The sequence below is a fragment of the Echinococcus granulosus genome (genome assembly GCF_000524195.1).
Source record: "Echinococcus granulosus chromosome Unknown EG_S00069, whole genome shotgun sequence".
NCBI classification, from domain to species: domain Eukaryota; kingdom Metazoa; phylum Platyhelminthes; class Cestoda; order Cyclophyllidea; family Taeniidae; genus Echinococcus; species Echinococcus granulosus.
This window is the reverse complement of record NW_020170449.1, coordinates 124,192-150,389: the sequence shown is the minus strand read 5'-3', so window position 1 is coordinate 150,389 and position 26,198 is coordinate 124,192. Positions and strand designations below refer to the sequence as shown.

General features: G+C 42.4%; 5 protein-coding genes across 5 annotated transcripts in view; 3 read left to right on the top strand and 2 right to left on the bottom strand. All coding sequences in view use genetic code 11, as the record gives it.

Annotated features, from left to right (window-relative positions):
• Positions 1 to 5,037: 5,037 nt before the first annotated feature.
• On the bottom strand, positions 5,038 to 8,786 carry EGR_07076 (Radial spoke head protein; the record flags this gene model as incomplete). Its single annotated transcript, XM_024496325.1, has 6 exons — positions 5,038 to 5,247; positions 5,303 to 5,403; positions 5,476 to 5,648; positions 7,236 to 7,429; positions 7,540 to 7,743; positions 8,751 to 8,786. The coding sequence occupies 6 exons, from the start codon at positions 8,784 to 8,786 to the stop codon at positions 5,038 to 5,040; spliced, it is 918 nt and encodes a 305-aa protein (XP_024349252.1).
• A 406-nt stretch (positions 8,787 to 9,192) lies between these two features.
• Positions 9,193 to 10,927, top strand: EGR_07075 (Coiled-coil domain-containing protein 94; the record flags this gene model as incomplete). The annotated part of the gene is made up of 5 exons (XM_024496324.1): positions 9,193 to 9,216; positions 9,249 to 9,497; positions 9,530 to 9,849; positions 9,892 to 10,054; positions 10,742 to 10,927. The coding sequence occupies 5 exons, from the start codon at positions 9,193 to 9,195 to the stop codon at positions 10,925 to 10,927; spliced, it is 942 nt and encodes a 313-aa protein (XP_024349251.1).
• Positions 10,928 to 11,053: 126 nt separating this feature from the next.
• EGR_07074 (von Willebrand factor A domain-containing protein 5A) lies at positions 11,054 to 20,683 on the bottom strand (the record flags this gene model as incomplete). The annotated part of the gene is made up of 11 exons (XM_024496323.1): positions 11,054 to 11,247; positions 11,321 to 11,494; positions 14,097 to 14,474; positions 15,908 to 16,101; positions 16,771 to 16,904; positions 19,294 to 19,486; positions 19,536 to 19,662; positions 19,707 to 19,911; positions 19,948 to 20,123; positions 20,156 to 20,405; positions 20,447 to 20,683. 11 exons carry the CDS (start codon positions 20,681 to 20,683, stop codon positions 11,054 to 11,056), a joined length of 2,262 nt encoding a protein of 753 aa, XP_024349250.1.
• A 1,119-nt stretch (positions 20,684 to 21,802) lies between these two features.
• Positions 21,803 to 22,747, top strand: EGR_07073 (Metallo-beta-lactamase domain-containing protein; the record flags this gene model as incomplete). Its single annotated transcript, XM_024496322.1, has 3 exons — positions 21,803 to 22,171; positions 22,241 to 22,543; positions 22,703 to 22,747. The coding sequence occupies 3 exons, from the start codon at positions 21,803 to 21,805 to the stop codon at positions 22,745 to 22,747; spliced, it is 717 nt and encodes a 238-aa protein (XP_024349249.1).
• A 159-nt stretch (positions 22,748 to 22,906) lies between these two features.
• Positions 22,907 to 26,198, top strand: part of EGR_07072 (methyltransferase) — a gene marked incomplete at both ends in the record, with an annotated part of 4,598 nt that continues 1,306 nt past the window's right edge. Inside the window, 3 exons of the mRNA XM_024496321.1 lie at positions 22,907 to 23,035; positions 24,125 to 24,276; positions 24,949 to 25,188. Of these exons, the coding sequence (XP_024349248.1) occupies positions 22,907 to 23,035; positions 24,125 to 24,276; positions 24,949 to 25,188 (521 nt within the window). The remainder of the gene's footprint in view (positions 23,036 to 24,124; positions 24,277 to 24,948; positions 25,189 to 26,198) is intronic.

Genomic DNA, 26,198 nt, shown 5'->3' with positions numbered 1-26,198 from the left:
ATCAGTCAAAACTAGCCTAGTGGGAATTTATGCACGACCCACTCACCTTACCGGTTTCCTCCTTCCCAAAAGTACTACCTTGAAAGGCGAAAACACCCTCAGAACCTCTTTTCAATTTAATGAATATTTTTTGGATGAAATATCCGATTACTTAACGAAAATAAATAAGTGAATGAATTCCACGCCACACCTCAAACAAGTGGTCGTGGGAAGGGAAATGGAATGCCCTCTACGAGGGTCGTTGAAGTTAACCCAGGATAGTGCGAGGCCGTACCTACCGTGACAGTGCTAGGAGAAAGCTGCGTCTCGAAACAATCGGAGCATATTTTACGCCTGAGTCAAACCAGATTTCGTTAGTCAAGATGGCGGACTGAGATGATAGTTGTGTGTGTGGCGCTGAAACACTTTTCTCGGCAACGAGATGAAGGCGTCAGACCCAAACCCGGAGACGTTTACCTGCGTGGAAGACTTCAACTGCAATACAACAATGAGACGGCAACAGTTGAATTGTGCAATAGCGACCTTGGTCGTGGTTGGATCCTAGCCCACCGCCACAGCAGTCGCCCTTGCGAATACTCAGCCAGCTTGATCGTGAAAGAGTCTATTCCTCGCCTTAAAGGGCTTCTTTGAAGTCCAGATCCTTTGACATCTTGGCAAGGTGAGGACTTCGAACTCACTTTCCCTGCTAATGTCCGCAAGAATCTAGTGGAATCGTGTAAGTCAACTCTTTTTTAAACTGTAGATGCTGCATTCTGAACTGCAGCGGATTTAGTGATTATTGCATTTCCTGCGCCGTGTCCGTATTTTTTAGTTAATTAGATCAGATAAAAGAGGAACTACTGCACCAACCAACCATCAAAACATCACTGTGACATGAAAAATAGCAACGCGATTATGTTTGTGACACTACGAGGTCACATTGTCGAATAATCAGGACCCGGGACGTGCATGGCACATCAAGCCTTCAGACGAGGTCATCATGACTCATGCATGAGTCACTGCCATGTCGTATGAAACACGACACACCGAGGGCCTCCGAAAAGTCTGGAACGAGCACACCTGTGCTGAGAAGCTTTGTTGGCTTACAAAACATTGTTTAATTCAAAGGAAGTGAGAAGGCGTAAGATTGTTCGTGAACATGACCGTGATAGCGAACTGTTCACTTGAAAAACAGGGGAAAAATGCATGCTTGATTTTCAAAAATTCGGATTGCCGCTCTCACTTTTTGACGATTGTCGTCTTTTGATCAATTAGTGGGGAATTGTTTACTTGGAGATTGCAGATATGTGATATTTGTGCTAGTGGGCATTTAAATCCTCGATCTATTTCAGCCTTTGTGGTTTGTACCTCCCTTTCAGCAGAATGACTGGAAGACCTATGACATGGCCCTCTGTACCTTAATAATGCATTGTTTAATTCTCGGTTTTGGCATAAGGGCTACTAGGGAGGTTCGACATCGTGCCTCCGCCGGACGGTCTAGCCTTCAGACCGTGCCAGTAGCCCCAATCCCTACTTGTACACCGACAATACATATTCTGCCCGAGTGTTATACTTTCTTTCGTCTTCAGGGAAATCTCGGGGTGCTGAATTGGTGGCAGCGGAAAGCGGACCCGATAGTAAAGGACAAATATCCTGCTGCTTGATAAGCCTTAGTGGGGCGGACGACGAGGTGCATGTACTGCGAATGGGGGGATGTGTGGTGATTCCTAGCAGAAGGTCTGAAAATGTCGTCTACTTTGGCGCCTAGCCCAGTTCCGTGGTCTTTGGGAAAGCTATTTGCAACTGAAGCGGCACTGGATGCGGTCGTGAACCACCTGGATTAGTTCGTTACGGAGCTGTCTACCGTTTCAGCATGGAGACATCAGTTATGTAACCTTGCGGTACCCCCTCTTATCTATCCTGGCTGAATGAAACCCGGCTGAGCAACACTGAAGTGGCAAAGAGGAATAAATGCAAAACTTTATCCCCAAGAAACCATGCTAAACCCCGTCGTTTGTTCTATGACCCTGATTTTAGGCCATTGTTCCTACAACTAGCGATGGACATGTGTGATGGCCGGCACGTTTTCCTGTCCCCGATTCCAGTTTTCATGGCGAATGAAACTGCAGATCTAGTAAAATTTTCAAAAGGGATCAATTACGCTGCTGTCAGCTGCATGAGAATTCGATGATTGGTGCGGTCGGCTCGTGGGTGCTTTTGCTTACAGCGCTGATTACGTTATGCTGGCTGACAAGCACCGAAGACAACGCTCAAAAGAGGAGAGGGGTTGTGTAATAGGTTTGTTGTTTAACTCGGTTTTGGTAAAGTAGCCACTTAGGTGCTCTATCAGTGTACTTCCGTCGAGCGGCCTGGTCTCCGAGCCATGCCAGTAGCCCCGATCTCCTCCTCATGTCGACAAGATGTTTTGCTTGAGCATTGCGTCTTCTTTCGTCTTCAGGGAGGTCTCGGGGCGCTACGGCATCTTCTTCAATGTTGACACAGGTTATTACAACCTCGAGGAAAACTCGGCACGTCTCAATATAGTCATTCGTGACAAAGCAAGTTTATGCCTGGAGTAAAATCAACGCTCAGCATTACTTCGACTGCTTTCTCCTCATTAAAAGGTAATTTGGACATTGAAAACTCAACACTTCATTCGTCTTAGGGGAAAATCAACCACCATTTTTTCGCCCCTTTTTTGGTCTAATTTTAGCACCCAGTTTCACCCATTTTTTGTAGACCAATCAAACCCCTTCTCCTAGTAAAAATGTGATTTGCCTCTCACTAGAGACTCCCATTGTTCCCAGCTCGCACTGTTTGGTGGTGACACATGATTTGGCGCAACCACCTGCTACAGACTGGTGGAGAACACATTTAACTGCTCTCGGAGGCATTTGATGGGGTTCCTCATACACCGCAGCGATATGTCAAAGGTTTCACGAATTCCATTGGTTTAACTTTTATTACCATCCTGAATGAAATGTCCGTGTAGGCGCACCTGTAACATGTGACGCCCTCTCTCCGTCCTTCTAATTTTAACTGACTACGCCAACGGACGCATAAAATGACGATGGTTGTGTAAAATGGTGCAAGATGCTTAAAAAGTACGTCACATCTATGGCAGGTAGCCGCGATTGGACAGAGAAGTATGACGTGGAGACATCGCATTTTTTTCCTTTCCGTTGGTCAATGATGCGTCAACGTCAAGTCTAAATGAGGCGCTAACAACGTCCCACATAGTTTGAAACAGTCGAGTGCTATCAAAACATATTGACAGGGAGGGAAGTGCGCGGAAACCCATTTATGGCACTTGAATAGCTTAAGTGGAATCTGGTTCAGCATAGCTCCGTGGCGGTAGGATTTCGCGTCTGTTCCTCCTTGCCACTTTGTTCTCACTTCCGACTTCATTTTCAGGTCTTCTGTTGGAAGTCGTCACCGCTTCCTCCCCCCCCCCCCCCATCCATAGCATCTCCACTTCTCCCATCCCGCTAAGGTTTCCCTCGTAACAGAAGAAGTCAGGATGGATGGAAAGCAAAGCGAACTCGACCCACTTTCTGCTGCCGCCCCCAACGTGCCTAGTCCATCCATGAAATCTGTCGCTACCGCTGAACTCGTGTAGCCTCTAAGTGAAAGGAAAAGCCATCATGTCTTCATCGTTTTCAACTCTTCCAAACAACAGCGAGGCAAGATGGATTGGTCCAGAATCTTCCAACGGTACTAGCAAATCTTTACATTCAATACCTGATTTCCAGGTACTGTTTAAACTCGGGCATAAGTTCTACGCTAATGTAGTGCTAATGGATCATGTGGATGACATAGCTGAAATTTTCACCTCTAAAAAGTTATTATTTTAAATTTTGTGGACTCAGTTTGATTTGGGGAGTCTTTGCACCCGTAGAATTTGCAGCGCCCCTTTGAAGTTGTCGGGATGGTTGCGTACTTGTTACTCCACAAAACAACTGTTTCAGGTTCTTTTGTAAGTTCACATTGTGGCAATAAAAAGTCGATGTAACTGGGATGTCATTGTGAAACTGACAAGGTGAAAAGGTCGCCACAACCTATGATTTGGTGTGGAGGCATGGATATTGATAATGAGGTAGCGATACGAGGACGTGGCGATGGCGTGATTTCCAGAAGATCTTTTCAACAAGTGAAGAGGAGGAAAACATAAACTCACAAATTAGGCGTTAAATAAATAAGTTGAGTGTCATATTTCGAGCATTTTTTGTTACCACGATAGCGATTAGGAGGCGGAGGAGGAAGTAATGACAGCGGCAGTTATGGCGCGATTAATCCAGGGAAAAAATGGAGTATCTACTTTTTTGCCTTAAAAGAGTAATGCTGTGGAAGTGTGCAACCTAAGAAAACGTAGCTTTTTCCATTTCCTCAGAGGTTCTCTTAGCTTTAATGCCTTATTCCCGAACCTTCTGGAATGTCGCACTCCTGCACACTCCCTCCTAATTGGCTAAAAGCGGGCGTGGTGCACAGACGGCCTTTAAGGGCGCTAATGCTTGCCAGCAGGACAAAGGTCGATCAAATACTATGTCCGAGGCCGCAAACCACCACCGTGGCCCCGGCGCTGTCAGCCAGTCAGCACGCGCGCCGTACCGCCATGGTTACTCATACCCGTCGGCAAATAAGGGCATCAGTTCCGAGGTCTTGTGTCTTGGTTGCTCATTCCAGTTGGGGGCTCGAGCCACCCCAACCTCGCCCTTATCAACTCCAGTTTATAACAAGTAACATTTAAACAAAAGCAGAAAAAAGGGTACCAAGTTCATCCTCCAGGTAACTGAGGCATCATAGCGCTGGCATCATATTCGTATTTTTTCAGGACTTTAAAATCCAAAAAAGGTACTACTGATTTATTAAATTATAACAATTCATGGTATTAACATCATAAATAAGTCAGCTTCGTTCCAAAATGTTCTTTCAGTCCGTTTGCAACCCTACAAAGCGGTAAGGCAGACGCCACATTCATATAGGGATCACGTGGTGTTCAGTTAAGCCATGCAGAAAGGGAACCTCGAAAAAAGGCAAATTTGCAGCTCACCTACCCGTTCATGGTTCAATTGACTGATTCCGCGCGTCTTCGTTTTCAGGTTTGCTACCTTCACCTTTATTTTCACTTCCGTGGAATCCTTTACTTTTCATTTCTTCGTTTGATTCCAGTTCGTTCACCTTGTCCCCCTCCTTTTCTTCCCCCACCACGCCCTCTTCTAACTCGCAGGCATCCAAGCGGGCGTAGGCTTCGTTTACCTCGTTTGTTGCCTAGTCGAAAACACACCAGACAGTTTGAATCGGGCTTTAATTCTAGCAGTCTCACCTCGCAAATCATGGAATCCAAAAGTGCTCGACATTTCGCCTCAACATCCAGTTCTTCACAAACCGCATCCAGCAACCAGGGTATAAATGTCTCTGCCACACCTAAAATAGGCGGACTAGAGGACCGGAGTAGGACGCTCATCTGTGCTTTTCCAAAAGCTGGGGCCAACTTACCATGCTCAACGACATCATAGAAGTAGCCCTGGATGTAGAGATCCTCATACACGTTTGGCACCAGTGGTTCTAAGTAAACTCGAGCGAAGGTCCTAGCGGCAATCTTTTCCACTAACTCCTTCTGCTTGGCCTGGTACTCCAGATGCTGTGCTATTCTGCGTTCTTTCTCCTCCCTGGATGGAGAACAGTAATAATTATTGCCAGATTAGTTCATGTAGATGTGTGCTGAACTGCAGAGCTCTTTCAGCATTTTGCAGTTCAATCTACCCGCTGGTGGCACTGATGTCAGTTGTCCAGCTCTCCCACGGATGAAATAGATGCCATAACATCACTGTAGAAGTAATGGAATGTACATTAATCAGCTAAAGTGTGCAGATTGAAGCAATTGGATGGATGACCGAGGATTCGAGGAGTTCTGCTGTAAGATGTGTGTGTCTCGAAATTAAATCTTCATAGTTAACATGGATTGAACTACTTCGCCATCTCAAATTAACTGTATTAGCTCAAAAACTTGTTCTTTAGGAAAAAAATTAGTGGTACCTAGTACGAAAACTCCATTTCTAAGGTTTTGAGCTGTTTAATACTACTTACACCTATCAGTAGGCGGACGCAAAGAAATTTGGCGATGTAATTTAAACGACTAATCAAGGAGCGATTGGGTTCAAGAACTACATTACGAACATAAAATTATTAATTAATTATCAGAAGTGGTAAAATGAGCCCAGACAGGTAGCAAGATAACAGTACCTTTATCAAAAACAAATTTAAACAAAGTGAGTTGGAAACTTAGGCATCCACCTTTCCACTACTAGACAGATGTAAGATTTTATCTTTATGTTCCTTTACAGTCAAAGAAGCGATATTACATCTAATAAGCTTTTAAAAGAAGTTTACTATTGCCCTATTTTCGCGGGCGCTCTGATCACGATGACTCGACCAGCCAGCTTTTCGTTTGTGGATTCACAAATAAAATACTTTCAGTTCAAGTTACCGAGATAATTGTAACAAGTTTGTTTATGGACTCCTGCGTCTCAAAATATCATCCAGATGTCAATAGATAAAGTGATGGAAGACGAAATGTTATAGCCGGGCTTTGGTAGATAGAAAAGTTGGTCTCTATTAAGAAAATCTGGATTTTATGAAGGACAGGATTGTTCTCTAGTGAAAATTTGAAAATGGAAATATGGAGTATGTCCATTTTTATTCTACTTGGCATCTAATTCATTGGCTGCTACAGAAATCGAATCAAAATATAAGCTTTTATCAGACTAGTCGTTGAGATGCTCCTCCGCCTGTAAGCCATTGCCGAGCTTCTGAGGATTATCCACGTTCTCTTCTGGGGGTATCTTCTACTACCGCTATGGAAAAAGTTGCACGATAAAGTCCAGTAGCCTTAAAACCGATGTACGTTGGACTTCTAAAGCAGTTAAAGTAGGACTGCGTTTAAGAGAATTAACCGGCATCTTACGAGGTGAGAGTACATTGCAGCGCACTGTGCCGCAAACCATACGAAAGATTAGGATCAAATAATAGTTTAAAATCAAAAGCAGAGGAAAGCAGTACCAGCTAGTAAAAAAAATGGGCAAGATTAAATTTTGCAACTATCTAGCCGCACTAAGTCATTACCATTGTTAAGGAAACAGAAAAGAATTAAAAGTCATTCAAGCATACGCCGATAAAAACTTTAGCAGCCGTCGTAAAAGCAGCAGAGATGTGATGCATGAAAACAAATTTCATTAGATAGCATCGCTTTTGTTTACCGGTGTCGTCTTTCCCGCTCGGCCAGGCGCTGCATCTCCATGAGATCGGCATCACGAATTTCCTCAAACTCCAACTGTTGTTTCCGAATTTCAGCTAACTCCTCTTCTTCACAGACCTCCAGAAGAGCCTGCTCCATCAACTTGCCCACCAAAACTTCCAGAATTGGCTTCACTTCCAAATCGAAGTCGAACAGCTTAGTAAAATAAAAGCACTTACTGGCGAATATTAAGTAACCATTATTCAGACTGGGGTGTGCTGGACTGCTTAAATGAAAATTACCCATGTATACGTTGTTAAACTCACATCGCCAGAAGGAATCTCTGTGGCGACATCGACCCCAGTTTTCGCGGGCACAAAGAGGGGTGTTGGAGGCCTGTCCAAAAAGTCATCGGTCTGGCAGCAGATGGTATCTGTTTCAATAACTTCACTGAGCTCTTCAAGGTAAAGCTCAGTTTGAGCTTCTGTGTGATTTCGACCTTTAATTGGTGGAGGTGTAACCAGGCGCTTCTACATTAAAGCAATTAACATAAATATAAAATTCAAATGGTTTGGTAAAAAATAGCAAAGTGTGGAAGTCAAAAGCCATCTTAATTGTAACCATTTCTAATGTCGCATACAAATAGATCCTAAGGCAAACAAACCAAATCAGCCTGAGGAATATTTATTTCCTTTTAAGTAGACAAGATGCACCCAGTTTAAATGACAACGGCGTATAAGCAGCCTCTTTGGATTCAAGGGAAGAATTAAAATTTAAAATGGATCAATAATAGAAAAATGAAAGGCGTTTATTATAACGACTTGAATAAAAGGCCAATCAGTCATGAGAATCCACAAGAAATCCCCAAAAAATAATATGGGGGCAACTATCTCAACTTTAAGCATATCAAACCTCAAAAAGACGACTGAATGAGTCCCTGTAATTCGTCACTTTACTCTCTCTGCATTTCAGTGGTAATATCTTATTTCTGCCTATTGGGAAACTCCGAATTGGACGGGTTTCTTCCATTATTTTTCCATATCTTTGGTGGTAATTACTAACCCTTGGATTAAGGAATGTGAGTTACTGAATGCTATCTCTCCAAAACCTAAAGTGTGGCTGAACAACACAGGGTTGGCTAGAGAGTATATACTTTGCTCTAGGTCTATTCGACTGCATGCTAATTTGAATTTTCACTGTTACCCGATGACCTTAAGGCTGTGTACAACAAAAAAGTGTTTATACGAAGATAATGACATGTTAAATTTAAAACTATTTTCTTCACAAATCAAGCCAAAACACCTTAAAACATGCGATCAGCCCGTCAAAAGACCAAAAATTACCTACTGTTGTACTAAGAACTTCGTGCAGCAATTCAAATGTGTTTCTACATTTATGTGTTGAATTTGGATTAAAATATATCACTGTTCTAAGTTTTAAATAAAAAAGTTCGATTATAAGGCTTATGTGCATAAAGGAAAATGTTAGGCAAGAGCCCTTATAAAATTGGTCATAATTCGTGAGAGGCCTTACTGACTAATATTTGTGACATTGCTGTAGCGCTTCGGGGCATCCTTAAAGACAAAATGACACAAAACATCTAGGTGGAATACACATGCTCGAAGTACAGAAGGTATTAGTATTACTTGGGTGACAGAGGCCGGCCCAACCGGCGAGGCACATTGATTAGGACGAAGTGACCCTTTACCACAACCGACTGCTAAACAAACAGCCAATGCATTGTATTGCTTTAAGAATGAAAAAAAGGAAAGAGTAAAAGTGAGTATTGATTGATATATGCAGCGCCCACCTTGCTACACCAAAATTTAAGCAGATGCTTGCATTTACATACAACTTCTTAACGGATTTTTTACTACGGGTTTATAAGCATTGTATTCCAAGAGAGTCTTTTGCGTCTTGGATGCAATTGATTTGTTATAGCTATTTTTTGCTTTGCCGCATAATTAGAAAAGCGCAGGATGACTGAACGGAAGGTTCTTAATGTAGGTTTCGATTATTATTTTAATTGTTTCAGAAATACTTCCCCCCTGATTACGATCCATCGAAAATCCCTCGGCTCAAACGTGGGAGCAAAAGTCGCCAATTTAACATAAGAACTATGGCACCATTTAATATGCGCTGCTTGACATGTAATGGTTATATCTATAAGGCGAAGAAGTTCAACTCGCGGATGGAAACCGCCGAGGGTGTCGACTATCTAGGTCTTCGTCATTACAGATTCTATATCCGTTGTCCCGGATGTTGTGCTGAAATTATATGGAGAGTACGTTTATAATCTTGAATCTGATTCTTTAGACTGACTTAGAATCAAATGACTACGTCATAGAAAGTGGTGCAAAACGTAATTTTGAGGCTCTTAAAACTGCAGAAGAGCTGGAAGCCAAGAGAGCTGCTCAGGAGGAGGAAGAGTTGGCAAATAATCCAATGAAACTCTTAGAAAAGCGGACCAACCAAAGCAAATACGAAATGGAGACTGCGGAGGCAATTGATGATCTGAAGGAAATAAACAAACGTCAAGCCACCATGGAAACGGACAACTTTCTCTTGCGGAAATTATGGCAAGAACAGGAAGCAGAAAAGGCTGCTCAAGAAAAAGCTGATGAGGATTTCATAAAGTGAGATCAAATGTCTTGCCCATGATTAATCTATACGATTAGAGAGGTTATGGAGGCCAAAAATAAGGGAATTCCGCTTTCTGAAATAGCTGAGAAGTTTGATCCCGATGACGGCATACAAGGGCCAACTGCTCGAGATGGGGAGCACAATGAAGCCACTTCATCTTCGGAGACGGTCTCAAAAAAGAAACTGTCTGGACAACAGGTGAGTGAAATCGCTTGCTCCCCTTTACTGTCCACATTTTTCATTTAATCACCGCTTATTTGCTTAATTACTAACAATTTTTAAGGCTGGTTGATCTACTGATCCCGTTTTGGTTCTTTTGTTGCATATTATTTCAAGGATATTTCTTGATTTATTTGCATTAAATAGTACCTGCTGTTTGAGATTTTATTTACTAGCTGTTAAGTGAAGGGATTCCACAACTGGTTCTAATTTTAATACAAAGTTGATGTTCACTAAACATGTTCATTTACCCTATATAGTATTTCAAAAACCATGTACTTTATTTGCCCCCTATGCTGAGATGGTACGTGCATTAAATTGCTTTGCACTCTGCATCACACCACCGTTCGAACGGCTCCCATACTACCTAAGAAATTCCAAATTTTATGGCCCCCTATCCTAGTACAGCTTCTTTAATTTGTATTTATCTTTTTGTGTTAAGACCCCCTCATTCACGACCACGTAGTCTTTTGTAAAAATCGGGATTTATAGTTAATTGGATCACTCCCTTTCTTTGGTGTCGGTAAATATAATCTACCACTATCCTTGACCGTTTAATTATTGCAATACGTTCTAAAAGTTTTTAAAGAAGCCTTCTGAAAAACCTTAAAGGAATGTTAGGAACCAAAATCATTGGGTTTAAAGGGACACCTTCTTTGTTTGTAGATACCAGGTCCCTCTTCAACCAACCCTCGTGATCTCATCCGAAATGCCATCAGAAAGCGCCCACTTCCAGCATCAACAATACCGAAAGCCGTAGAAGAGTCGAAAAAGGTGCGTAACTCGCCTGAACCCTCGGGAGGCAACCCCCTCGGTATCGCATACTCTTCAGACGGTAGCAGCAGCGAATAGATTTCTCCTTTTTCAAATCCATTGTAAATAAATAGACCGCTTTAATGTTTTAATAAGCTGGCGCTTTCGCTTATTTTGGGACGAAAAGAATTTGAGAAAGCAAGCGAATTCGATTCATTAGTTAGTTTAGGTTGTCCCGGCGATAGTTTGACATGCAGCTTCAATCACTTGATTGGCTGCCTCCTCATCCATGACCTTATCGAGCCAATCACGCGCCTTCTTTGCCATCAGTTGCCATTCAGTCTGCCGTTTGATCGCTTTCAGGCGTAGAAATGCCAAAACCAGCGCTGTTGTCCAAATGTCTTCGTGGAGGCCGGCGGCTAAAAGATGGGAATGGGTGGAAAGAAGGATATGGATGGGGAGTGTTTGTGAGATAGAGTGACGGTGCCTCACCCCGAGTTGGAATACAGTCCTTTTTTGCAGAGGGTAGAGAGAGGGCCTTAGCGAGCTTGTGGGTCCAAGTCCAGGCCCCGGAGAAGAGCTGGAGTTCAGCAATGCCGAGAATGATGTCGTCTTCAGGTTCTTCGAGGACTGTGTCAAAGCAGGGTCGTAGACTGAGGCTTCTGTCTGCGAGTAAAAGTGGGATGAGTGATTTGGCGGGCTAGGATCTTTGGACCAAAATGAGGCTTCAATAAATGCAGTTCATCTTCAGATGATTTAGTGATTGCTACCTTGTTAGTCGCATACTTAACCGGAAAAAAAGGATAGGCATCAAATGGCGCTGCTGGAGCCTGACATGAATGATGACGTTGTACGGACACAATCATTCCCGCACTGAAGGCCAAACTACAGCCATGGCCGAACGACTCAACGCAACACGACACAAGTTAAATCTGCGCAATATAAATGCTTTCTACAGCAACAACCAGGACTGGTTAATCAGTGGAAAAATTTTTATTGTTACAGGACAACTTGTCTGACACGTGAGGACAAGTGTACTTTGGGAGGGGATAGAGGTAAACACAGCCTCATCCTCGTCCTCAATATCCTCTTCACAATTATGCATGCAAAGATTACCAACTTTTCTTGGCACTAGGGATAGACAAGGAAATGGGCCGGTTGTAGGTAGGTTTTCTCTCGGCTTCTAGCGATTGATCGTTGGGAAAGTACGGTTGACTGTGACAGTGATTACCTTAGGGAGAAAAGTGCATTCAGAAGCTTTCTGTGCCTATTCAATTTGTACTACTGTGCAAATACAGGAATCCATTTGTCACTAAAGTGTTTATTTCTTTTCGTCCCATTAGCGATCATTTTTCTCAGGCATTGGACTTTGATCGCTTGAACCTTAAATTGCCATCAAAAAACTGCCTAGGGTCGCAGCTGTCTAGTTGACCTTTTGTAGAATTATGGCACTGCCAAGTGACTTTAAGGCATCAGGATTGAAAAGGTGATAAAAACTCCCCTCCATGTTAACATACTGTATGCGCGAAATACAAGGCATGGACGATTAATGCTGATGCAGTAGAATAAGATGAAGGGGAGATAGGGATAGCTGTTGGGTGTTCCAGTCTATTTCTGTGTAACAAAGCCACTTTCAGATTCCCACCACCAAAAACTCAGCCATAACACTGTCGGGAGCGGTGTGGAATAGGCTCCCCTCGGTAAATATAGCTGCATTTCCCGATGCTTCAAGGAAGACATGCGTCTGAATGGAGTGGGAATAACCCCGTAGAAGGAATATATCTGGTATAGATACCTGAATCTGTGAAGATTTTAAACAGAGGAATCTTCAAGATCTGCGGTTATCAAAAGGGGATATTCAGGAGTGAAAGAATTTGTGCACTTAGATGGCGAGAAGTAGGGTTAAGAGGAGGAACAGGATCAGGATGGGTAAAATCACCTATAAGCACTTAATTTGCCTTGAAGCATCGTCCAGGCAACACTCTCCGGATCACTCTCCTCCTTGCTGTGGGCTAAAGAAAGACATAACAAATGAACTGCCATTGGTGGATCCAAAAGTCACCTTGGCATAGTCTTTCCTGCCCTTTGATTCATCCAAATGCTATTGCAACAGCCGGAGCGGAAAATAGAATACGGAGACCATCGAGGAAAGCGCATGCAACAGGAAGAGATATACAGATACGTCACGTTCGGATCCTTTCATTCCGCTGCAATTCGGTCTTCTTGCTGGTGCCACGGTGCTCAGCTCTGTTTGAAGGAATCGTTGAATACGGGGAATATTATCACGATGTAGAGGAAGAGCAGAAATACTTAAAAGAGGTAATACAGGAGGGAGGACTAAAACACGGCATAATCGTGCATATACACCGTACAACTCGTGATTCCGTCAAACAACAATTCTTCTGCTTCACTTTGCTGGGCAAAACAATGTTTGGCAACGAAGCCGGATTTTGGCATGTGAGCTCGAAGATTTGATGCCAAGATAATGCCCCCACTCAAGTTTAGCTCCATTGTTAAATGGTCATGGCCTCTGCAATACCTTTGTCTAACATCGTAAAATCTGGTGAGAAGCACCGATAAGAAGCGAAGCAGTATTAGGGGCTCAGATGACTTTAAAGGACGAATAGGAGTTTAATGGAAGTACTTCAAACCCCTTCATATTTATTTTATTCACTTGCGTCAGATTTACTTCAAAGGAAGCGTTATCTGTCAATTCTTTTAGCATGCAGCTTGTGGGGTGACTGTGAAAGTAGTTTACTCTGCCCATTTGAAGGTAATGGAAAACAAACTCTGTCAGGGTTTGTTAGATGCATTGCCACTGATGGAAGTGAGTCCCACGCAGCCTTGCCTAGGGTTTCAATCTGCCTGCCTGCCACTATGACAGCGCTTAGCGCTTTTTTTCTACCAAGGTCAATCTCAGAGGGAAATCGACCACCACAATCTGGGCTTTCTATTGGTTTTAGTTTTTGTACAGTAGTGCAAAATTATTTATAACTGGTGTCATAGAAGAACAAATTTAAGTGAACATCCTACATCAATTATTAGAATTTTAACATGATTTAACAAACCCAATCACCCAAAACTGATAGGATCAGATGTCTCATATTTGTGACGCTGAAATCAGGTGATAAGATCCAGACATCACACATGTAACCCGGGCAGAGAACGTGATAAATTGAAACGAGAGTTACGCAGTGTGCTGGTCTAGTCTACTCATTGCAACTCAATTTGTCAAATCGGCCTCAGTTTTAGGGAAACTAGAACGCACCTTGGGAAGGGTACAGTGCCACTCCATCCAGGCAGTCCACCGACATGTGTTTTCGCACGCCCAAAGGGATCTTGACGCTAATTTTGCCCCGGTTTTGCAGCTGCTTCGGTCGCAGACCAACAAATGCTGTGAAGGGAGAGATAATGCCTGCCGCCAGGGACAAGTTCACCACGCTGGCTCGATCCTCGTCGCTCCCCGAGCCGCCGTATCGATCGATGAGTTCGGTGAGCTGAAGACTTGCCGCGTAACGATGCAGCAGGCGCTGAGAGGAAGTGAATCCTATCGCCACCGCAGACAATGATGGAGGAATCGCAGCTGTCAAGGTCATGGGTTTGCCCGCCACTTTGAAGGATAGGGTAACTTCACCCTCAAGAGGAGCTGGAAAAGGAAATCATAGACTTCGGTTAGTAATACTTAGACATGTCTTGAATGATGACAATCTTCCTCTGCAAGGTGCTTTCACTTTAGAACCCAACTATTGGATTTATAAAGGGAACAAAAACTTATCCCGACGTTTGGCTAGCAACTGGACAGTCTACTCCGCATGCGTCGAAAGACTCGCCTGTTGTACAATTTCATGATAGGTAGTAGACGGAGAACCATTACGATCACAACCGTCGCTGACATATGGAAGCTGAAACGTTCTTTGATGGTTTGCATCATTTAGACGTGGTCCACCACCGTAAAAACTTGTACTTGAAATCTCCACTACAAGTGGGCAGCCCAAGATCCAGATTTTATGCATTCACTGACAAGCAACTTGGTCTCATGCAAAAGCTCACTATCACAATTGCTTGTCATCTTAATTAGTTGCGCCCGGGCTGGCCCACGTACATACAAGGGCGGATGTTAGTGTGCAACAGGACAGATTGGCCACGGATAACTACGTATCTGTTTGCATCTATGAGTGGTAGCAAAGAATTCCAATTGGGAGGATGGGAGCGATAAAATCAAATCCTCTTCAGTCCCGAATTTCACCTACAAGAAAGTCCCACAACCAATGTCAGATCATCAAGGAGACATCGACAGGTTGATTGATGTACATTTGGCTTTGGATTGGGTCCCGAGAATATTATATATTCATAAAATTGGTACGGAAAATCTATTTCTTTACCAACAGACCAATATAGTGATGAGCGAAGTATTTAAAATAGATTCGCTGCTGCGAGTGTAACGATCGCTTCGCAACTGTTACTGACGTTGCAGCCAGCCAATCCAAAATTGGTACATGACCCAGAAATGGAATGCATCCAAACCGACTGTAAAACGTTAGGTGACTAAGAAAGTCTGTGCGGCTTGGTGTGTAGCTCACTGCAATTACTTCTTGTAACTTGTCGGAACTGTTGGTTAAAGGGCAAATTCACGATAGTCTTGCATCACGTTAGGCAAGGGTGGCCGATTGTAACAGTGACTATTTCAGCGAATAAAATGCTGAAATTCAAATGAACCACTAGAACGCAGTTTGCTTAACAACTAAGTGTGGTATTTCGGAATGTCATTTAACACCACAAGATGCGCCGTCACGAATGTTCATTTCATTCTGACGGTTAGTTTTAATGCATCCGAGGAGGTTTGCGACTGCCAAAGGGGAAGAGTGACCACGAAGAGAGTCAAGACAACACATGCAATAGAATGAGGGGATTCTGCATCATATTATTTCTATACTTGATCACATGGGGCTTCCCTGTTCCTTGCACGTGCAAATCGGCTCCCAACCATTCTATGCGTTAATGGCAAAGCCACTTTCAGACCCCCATGGGTTACAATACCTTCAGAGATATATCTCAGATGCAACAGATGGCAAGAAATACCGTTTCCAGGTGGAACTAGCGCGGCAACGGTGCTGAAGGTGTGCGCAAACACGGGCGGCACTTTGGAGGGCACATGAAGGATAGAAGTAACGGGCACAGCGGAGCGAGTCAGACGCCAATCGACTGTCACGTCGGTTAGCCAGGGCTGAAGGCAACAGTTTAGGACATCCAAGATAGCATCCCGTAGGTTTCTCCTAAGTAAGCATGCACAAAATACATGTTTTGAGGTCGTAAACTATAAATTAGCAAAGTAGTGGTGGTTTGGTATTCATAAGCCAGCTATTAGCTCAAAATGAAACAATAAGGTCGCGGTTAACTAATGGCGAGTTTATTTTGGACAGTATTGTCAAACACGATGCTCATCTCGTGGATCATGCAAGTACGGTAACGTGTCTGAGTCCTGACGTTTCGAGATAACTGTGGCATAGTTATCATTAACCATCAAATCGCAGAGGAATCGGTAATTCCTTCACACATACGTTTCGTACACCAATGTAACCAATTTGGAAGGGTACCAGCTTGGTAGGTATAAGTAGCCATAGGATATGACCGGATGTGAGGAGTTACCATTCACCTTGCAGCTTCCTTCATGCTTGACTTGCTTGACCTGCAAACTGCTTATCATGGCCACGTCTTTATTGGGTCGCCTTTACTTATGTAAAAGAAGTGGGAGCAAATGAGGAAGGATTCAATAGTTGCGCTTAACTCCAACACAGGGCCAAACGAACAAAATGAAGTTTTTGCGTTTTTTGCTTCAGATTGCCCTACCAGCGAATCACCCGCCTTTAGCGAATCCTGTGAGCGAGAGGATGGTTTAAAAAGAGCAAAAAGGGAGGCAGAGGAAAGGAGGGAGGAGGCCTTACTCATCTCGCACGAAAAGCGCTCTTCCATTGCCCGCTCTGGCAATGCCAGAAACCAAGGCAGTGCTCGCACCCTGACCTAAACCGATGGCGGAGAGACGCGAGGTGCCTGCGTTTTCTCGAACAAGAGCGATTATCTGTAGGGAAAAATGAGAAATTTTAGCCTCGGCGTCACCTCTCGAGACTCATCTACAGCTTTCTTTCGCTTACCCGACTCTTGATTATGCAACCGTGATGAAATATCCAAAAAACAGTCCTAAAATCGCAAGATGAGATAGTCGATTTGCATTCATTCAGTCAATTTTGAAGCGATCTCCTGACTCACTGTTCCACTTTTGATGGATCTTGAATCAGAACGCATTCTGGGAGACAATACATGAAGTCTCCGTGTCGGTTTTGAGACCGAAACTACCCTAGCTCAAGCCGTAAAGAATCATACAAGGGTTCAATTCGTCTAACTTTATTTCTAAAGACTCATTTGATATTTGCTCCCTCGGCTCATGCGAATAAACCTACGCAATCATCAAGGTTTCGGACACACATCTGGGGCTGAAGGAATTTTGACTCTCAGCGTTACCTCGTCCTAAATGACAGTTGAAAATCTTGGATGGAGTTCATCTTGATTTTTCTGATGATGCGGGATGCATTTTATCCATCCGGCTCCCAAATACACATATTTTTTTATGAAAGGTATCGGAAATGAGGTTAAATAGGACGCATGATACCTGTTGACTAATTCAGAATGAATTCGGTGACTACCGAGTTCCTCAACCACTGACATTTTTATAGATCTGAAAGTACAAAACGCCTTCATTTCCGTACGATTTTTTAGCACTTTTTATAATTCCCCTCGATGCACAGTTGCTTCGACTCGCAGTTCCAAGTACAGATGGGAGGTAATATCTCATCTCCTTTTATTACCGATAAAAATGGTGCCTGTACTTTCGTGTAGCCCATTTATTCAATTGTTACAGGAAAAGTGGTTCAGCTAAAATGTGGTTTACTTGCACCTCTAACATTTCTCAGTGGAATTCGAATTACACAAACAAGATTTACTGAAACATAGGATTTGATGTAGGTAATCGTTTCGGAGAGTCACGTTTAAGCGCTACGAGGGGATTTTTAAGCTATCAAGCCACAGTAAGTAGCAAGGCTTAATAACAACTTAGAATGCGAGAGCCTATCTAGACCCCTGTAATTTAACAACTCCACAGACGGCGTGGAGCTATGAGCGCTCCATGCATGGAACTAGTCCTTCAGCTCCCCTCCACCTCCATAGTTGAATGGATTGTGATGTGTTTGGGAATGCCTCTAGCCTACCATGATTGCATACGAATGGCGCCTGCTAACCAGTGTAAAAAAGGTAATCAGTTTCAACGATGCTTCAAAGAAACGTCTCCAAAGTAATCCTGGATGCAATAAGATGCGCATCCACAGACGTGTTGGATGAACTCCAGGACCTGGTTCAGTGGATTCCGTACCGACACCTGCCTGTATATCAACTTGATATTAATGGCCAATCATTTAACATTACTTGAGAGCAGTAGTGAGGAAGTAAACGGAAAAAAATGGATGAATGGATGGATGAGTGTTGACTATCAACGTCTATAAGAAGACGTACTTGAACAATCAGTAGGAAATAGAAGGCAGGGAACTAATAGCGTGGGAGCAGATGTTGTGTAAAGAATAACTAATACTTCATTGTTTTGACACATTAGTACACCAGTTTCTTTAGCAATGATTTAGTCAGTCAGAAGTAATAATTTTAAAAACTGCAACAAGTTTATTACATTTCAAATGATAGCATAAAGGCAGCCTTAAAAAACAACCTCTCACTAAGCATACTCCACACCGGCAAGATTAGTCTAAAGGCCACATAATCCAGACAAAAACACTCGTATCCTTAGATATTTCTAAAACATCCAGTCATAACAAGATCATGGTCAGAATTAAAAGTACGAGTGGTAAGTTAGGAAACATCTAACTCTGAATAAAGAAGTTGTCTTGGTGAAGTGAGGACTTAAAAAATATACTTAACAGCATCTACCAATGCCCAGATTCTTAACTAAAAGAAGGAAGTTAATTTTACTGAATAAGAAAATAAATTCACTCATTCATTAATCTGAACCACTTTTATAACATTTAATATAAGCTGTGGTAGACAACGTAGATTTGTTTACCGAGGACGCCGTTGGTGATAGGTAAGAGATTATGAACGAAGAGGACCTAGCCGTTTTAAAAGTAAATTAGACAGGGAAATGTGTCATTTTAGAGAAAAATGCCTGCTAAGAACACCCGGTTAATGAAAGGAAGCGAGCCCACTCAACCATTAAAAAGTAGAGTGAAGACGAAAAAAACAATGAAGCTGAGCGACGACACCTAAATTTTGTCAGAAAATATTGCAAAAAGTGCACAATCATAGTACTAAGAGTAAATGAAGTTTGAATAAACTTATTCCTGGAAACATTTATCGAGAGTGTACCATCAATGGTTAATAGATTATGAATTGTTTTGATCTTAACTGACCTCAGCGTGATTGACAACTCCACCATCTGTTAGAAAAATGACTTCCCGACGCCACCGATCGGCAGATCCAACCATCTTCGAGGCATAGACCGCCGTAAGGACAGGGAGAACCTCAGTACCACCCATGTCTGCTCCAAGGTTGCGTTGATACTCAAGCGCTTTGGAGACATTCTCTTCTGTGTTGTCCTGAGGCCTTCAAAAGACATGACGATAGAAAATGAAGGCAAAATGAGAAGACTCACTCAGAAAACAGCATTTTGTAGGTGGAGCCAAAGCCAACAATTTGGAAACGACATCCGACTGGAAGGGATTTGAGGAAGAGTAAAAGAGACTGGGCAGCTTGCTGGATGGGGTCTCCGTCCATGCTTCCTAATTAGAAATTGATAAATGCGTGAATAGAGCAAATGACCCACCTGAACGATCGATTACGAAAATTATTTCAACATTTGTTTGGTAGGGGGTTAAGAAATGTGGTAAAAAATTAACGAGAACACAGTCAGATGAGAAGAAACCATTTTCGTCTGAGCTGCATTCCACTGCTGAAAAAGTACTAACATTATCGTAGGCGATTTCCATTTGGAAGTCCTCTGTAAAGTCGAAATGACTTAACAGAGCAATCTAAAAATAGTAGTGAATAGAAAGTCTAAAGACTACGTTTGCTGAGGACTTATGCTCATCAAGATACTCAATGGATAGTTGCTGATTCGCAGATGTTATAGATTTAATGACAGACGAGGATGAAACAGCAGCAGAAAAGTGAAAAGTATAAGGTATCAAAGAGGACCATTTTGGTTGAAGTGGCTGTCCGAATATTCGCTTATTGGTATGACCTAAATGCTCGTTAAATTCGTGCAATACACACTTTTTGGTGAGTATCTCAAGTTTATAAGAACCGGCAAAGAAAATATAGCGATTATTTCATCTTCCTTTTTGAGACCAACAAGACTGTTGACCGTTGTCAACTTTTGAAAATATGATATTCTCACAAAGACTTTCTCTTTTGGTGGAATGTTGCCTATTTTCATTGAAAATACATCAGTCATTTCTTCATCTTCAAGCAGAATAAAAACAGTTCGGTTTCTTTCACTTGCTTCCTCGTAAATAAATTGAGCCTAGAATGTGTTGGATGTTAAGTAAATAAAAACACTTATACCTCACTTCTCTCACGGCAAGTACTAAGGAATCTCTCATTGCCAACTACAACCTCAAATTCATAGACAACACCACCAGATTCGATTGGAAAAACGAAAGAGGACTCCAGTAGCTCATCGGAGCTGTTTTCGTAACTGTATTTGGAGGATACATCCACGAAATAGTTGTTTATATTTACTTCCACCGTAATATCCTTCAGTGGAAGCGAGTTAAGTCCACGAACTGCTGGATTAGGCATGGGAAACCGTATACCGAATATTACTATCGTACGTACGCATTACTGGCAGCCTGGGATCAAAATTAGCATATTTAAAAGTACGTCAAAGTCATCATTAGCAATTTTACCATTTGCATATTTATTAGAAGGTCACTGTGAATTTCTGAGCAAAAAGAACTATAGTAAAATATAATAAGCGAAGACATGCAATTCGCATTGCTTAAATATCAGAAAACCCCTAGCTTCTCCATTCTTTGTAAAAACAGGGTGGCGCCTCATGCTCGAGGTAGAACGTTTCAGGAGGATGTCGAAGAAATAAATATGACAAGCATGTTCTGCTGCAACCTTCGTAGTTGACTGCAATGGTCCTTTGCTTGCATCAGTTCTAGCGCTTCGAAGTGAATGGGATAATTATGCGTGACTATAAATGAAAAAATTCAAAGAAATTTAGTTATCCAGGATAACACATCCGCTTCAGGGGTAACTGGACTATTCGACGACATAAAAATTCCTCACACCATTTTTTTTGCATTCTTTTGCAATCATTTAATTAAAGAGCTGATCCTTTTCCCCTTAAAAGCTTCAAAATTAAGGGATAATAAAGCTTTGATTACTCAAAACCTTGTTAAATTTAAACAGTTAAGTCAAAAATTGTTGTGATGGGATGCTCACTCTACTTAATAATAGCTATGCTCCTTTGTACTATGTATGAAAACACGACAGTTTATGTGGTATGCTCTTTGCCCAGTCATTGCACAATTTCCCATCAATCCCTGCGATCTTGACCCCAATCCACTAAAGCCTCCCGGAATTTACCTGTGACAGTGTGTTTATTTTTCGTCAATCGAAATTTTCTCTTTTTTCCCGAATGCTTAACAAAACGTTATTTCAGTCTATGTAAGCACAGTGATAATTTCGTTAAATTTGCTTCATTGAACGCACCTTTTTCGATCAGATATTAAGCTGATTATTTTGGCCTGACTTATATGAAGTTTTTATGAAGAATAAACATGCGATCTTAGCCCTAGGTGTGGTTACATGCTGGAATCGGATTGGCTGAATTAAGCATTAGCTAGGAAACGATCTAGCCCATCGTTTCGACAACGTTCTGGAAAAATTTCTCTGCTTCAAAAAAAACTGATGTCGTTGGACACGTATGAGGTGACTCTACTTCGTGAAGGTTTTGAGGAAAACGCCGAGGAAGGATATGTTAGGCGGCAATGTAACACCGTTCTAGTACGAGGTCCGTGTGGAAACATGGTGATAAATCCGGGCTCACCATGGGATGGACCAGCGTTGGTCGAAGCTCTCAAAAACCACGGAGTAGCTGATCCCTCACATGTTAAATATGTTGTCTGCACTGACGGAAGAGCCACACATGTTGGCTGTCTCAGTTTGTTCTCCAAAGCTGAGATGATCATTGTCGGTCACGACATCCAAAAACCTGGAAATGTTTTCATTCAGCACGACTTCATGGATGATTCCGTGCCTTTCGAATTTGATGAGAATGTGCGTTGTCAATGTTCTATCCTTTTCTTTTATACTTTGGTTTCATCTTGTGCATTTTATCGATTTTAGCTCTCTGTTATTGGCACCCCTGGGTTGATGGACCAGCAGGTGACTGTCTTTGTAAAGGGTATTATCACTCCCCATGATTCCCTCGGGGACGAAGTACCTAAAACTCCTGTATCGATTGCCATAACCGGATCGATTTTTGCTGACGAGGAGGACGCTGCTCGAACTGGCGTCTTCCATGGCAGCTACTTTCCTACCGATTTCCGTGGCGATGCGAATTCCGGCCTCTCAATTTGGCGCAAAAGCCGTGATCGTCTCCTTGAGAAGTCTGAATGGATTTTCCCCGCTTTCGGATGCGCTTTTAAGGTAATTCCTAATCACTAATCTCCCTTCTGTAGGTAAACTCACGATTTTATAATGGTGCCTAGTGAATTTTGCAGTATCCTTTTTTAAAGCACACACTGCTAAGTTTAAGAAATTTTAATATACTCAACGAAAACAGTGCACTTTGTTCGTCTCTTTTAGGTGAAACCTGAGTTTTCCAAAACACCGTGTGTTGAATTGGCCTGATTTGTGGGCCAAACCAAATCCTTATACTACCCTCACAAATTGCTTTGCGGTTGAAACTTTCTCCTTCCCTTCACCCTTTGTCCTCATCGCACTTCTCATTGGACGTTCAATTTCCTCCACGCTTAAGCAACTCGTTAAAGCTGGTGAGGTATTGCGCCGATGACGACGATAATGGCGTTCCTCGAAACCGCTTTGCAAAATAAATATTGTTTGTTGCCCAACTGTCCACTTCTTTTTTTGTCTCCTGAAGCCATATGCCTGCGCTCATTTACGCGTGCTTGTTTTAGTGTCTTGACAATATTTAACTGTTTCTTAATAATTGTGTTCTTTGTTTCACCTCTTTCCCGTTCTCCGTGACTACTAGCCTTCGTGAATGATCTAGACAAGCATTTAGGCTTTCGATGTAAATAGAGGGTACTTGTGTTGCGTCGGCAATGAATAACTATTAGGCGTCAAAGCGGTAATGTTTGCCAATCATGCTACGAACAACAACAGGCTGTTTGGAATTTCGTGAAAATTGTGATGGGGCGCAGTGTCTACGGCTCGTGCTTTGATGCACTTTAGTCCCTCTGTTGTGTAGTTTTCCATGTGAATTAGCATTACCTTCTGGTTGAGCCACAAATCTGAAAGTTGTACCATGTGCATGCAATCGACACTAACTTACATTTATCACGTCAAGCTTCAAGTGTGGCCCACATAATCTGGGTCATAGATTTAAGAAGTTCCTTTTTAGCGAACTATTGCGATTCCGGGAACTAGCTACCTACACGAGGTTTGGGTTGCTCCGGTAGCGGCATCAATTACGATGAGGTTTGGTTAACGTTGAAAAGCAGAGAAATTAGATGTTTTTTGTAGGATAAGTAAAATGTGAATGGAGTTGTGTACCACAAAAAGGTTCAATAACCTGTCAATCGTGGTAGTCCAAGTCCCGGTTAGATCCCCACTTCCATTTATTTCAAGCACTGAACTGTCTCTTGTCAACTCTCAAAGATGGCTTTCAGCGCAGTTCTGTAATCCACACTCTGTCTAGATGGTTGCTATTTAAAAGACTAGAAGGCACCAGTTTTAGCAGCCACCATACACCCGCATATATTTTGACCTCCTACCTACCCGCTTGTTAGTCGTAGCTATTTCATACTTACTCTTTAACTTCTTGTGGATACTTCAAGAGAGATGTATTCTACTGCAACACGTAATAAAATGCACGAAAGTGCTCTCAAAGCCCCCTTATTACTACTCTTGTAATTTTTTTCACTTGTCTGAAATTGGGACAGCGATATACATTGGTTAGCCAACCTATCAGGGTTCACCTTGTATGACCTTGAATGCCAGTGTCTAATTCCCCTCTCCTTCCTTTTCGCCTCTCTTTTCAACTAGTCCACCAACATGTCACGCACTATTTCAGCCGCATTTGCAAGGGGTCTCAAGTGTCCTGATCTGGGTTTGCCCTCGGTCCTCCTCAAATTCTTCGTCTTCCGTCTCCTCAATCGTCCACTAAACCGGTATGCAGTGGAAAAGTGCGATCTCAAGTAGGTAAATTATTCGCACTTTTTTTGCACACCTTCTCCCGTCGAGTAAACTGCATAGATCTGGTGCGAAATATGAAGCTTGTTATTAACGAACCACTGCGCATCCTTTGTTCTTTTTTCTTACAATATTATGAAAATTACTTAAGTGGTAGAGCCATGTGTCTTCACCACGCACAGTAGGCATATATGCATATCGGTAAGCCGTATAATTGTGTAAATCCCTCTTCAGTCGCATCATCTTTCACGGTTGATTTGGAGTTGAATTGTATGACCCGACGCTCCAATGATAAGTAAAAGGCCATTATTAAGTATCATCAAACACACAGGGTTTGATTTTGATATAAAAGGTTAGTTTTTATTCGTGAAATAGGCAGCAGAATGACAGTTGATCAACGTGTCCATAGGGGAAGATTACCAATGCGGCAAAACCTCAATGAAGGGTATCTTTCATTAGCGTCTTGGGCCAAGCTGATATCATTTGTTTTGAAGCTTTTCGAACGTGAAGGACGATGTTTCAAACCAGTCTCCTGTCTACAGCTATGGTTGTAGTATTGTTTGCATAGACGTTAAGCATTGCACTTGTCTGTCTCTATTAAGCCGTGCGGGTTTTTTGTATCTCATAAACTCGCAGCAAGTGTACATAAACAAAACCTCTTTCCTCCCTTCTTGTAGACCAGGACACTGTGTGCTGGATGTGGGTTCCGGTTTGGGTATTGGAATACACTACGCATTGAAACGCGTCGCTCCACGCACCATCTCTTACCTCCGGTTTAATCCGCCAGCTCGCGTCTTTGGACCCCAGTGGCTCGCGCGTCTGGGTCTCGTTCCTCTGAAGGTCTCTACATCCCTCGATAAAGACGGTATTGTCCATGGTCTTGACACCTCTGTGGCGATGATTCGACTGTCACGAAGGTAAGAGAAGTCTCTTTTCTCTCATGCATTGGTTGTTGAGATCTTTTGTCAGTAATAAACCATCAGAACGAGAATTTGACCGTAATTACACTTTAACTTGTCTCTTTTAAAGTAATTTCTTTCAAAAATGCCAAGATATTGCGGTTTCGCAATAATCGACATATCAAAGGAATGGGTACAAAAAAAGTGGATTATCAAACTTAGTGAAAAGTTATTTGTTGTTATCCAAGCAATTGCTATCACGGGGCCTGGATGTGTGTGTGTGTGTGTGTTTTTCTTTTCCCACGATAAAGTTATGAGGGACAATCTGGTAAAGTACACTTGAAAGTTGTAGGTCAGGTGAATAAGCTGTCTTTAGTGAAGTTTTCCTTGTTCCTAACTTCTCCTCGTTTGAATAGGGTAAAGTTATAACGTCCAAAGTCAAGTACAGCTCTTCAATCTAACCCAAGAATTTTTAATTCTGACCAATTTCCAATTCTAGCTCTTGTCCATTGTTCAAGCAGGAGTACTGCTTGTGCGAACGAAATGCAACCGATTGAGCGACAATGGTTGCAGTTGCTTAATCGCAGTCCGGTCCCCCGATCGTCTTGTCTGATTGGTTGTTTGGAGTCCATGAAATTGTGTCGGGTGAGGTTATTGCTAGATCACAATAATCAAAAATATTTTTGTTCGTCAATTATTCCATGTCGATGTTTCACCAAGCGCTAGCAACTGTGAAGAAGTAGCCTTCAAGATGTTTTAAAGTAATTTGCTGTCCTCTTGTCGTGCCAGCATAAAGGTAGGCAAGACTTAAGATTATCATTTCAGTTTTTCACCTTTCGCTTTTATTCAATTCAAATGGCCGAAACTGTTGGGCTATTAACTTCGTTAAACCATACTTTTGGCTGTAATTAGAACACAGTCGGAGTTTCGAGCGTTTGTAGCTTTAGATACAGCTGCTTTCAACCCCTGGCTAGACCCCCTTTGAACCACAGCCCAGCTCTTTTTCAAGATTACGATAGTCGGATAGA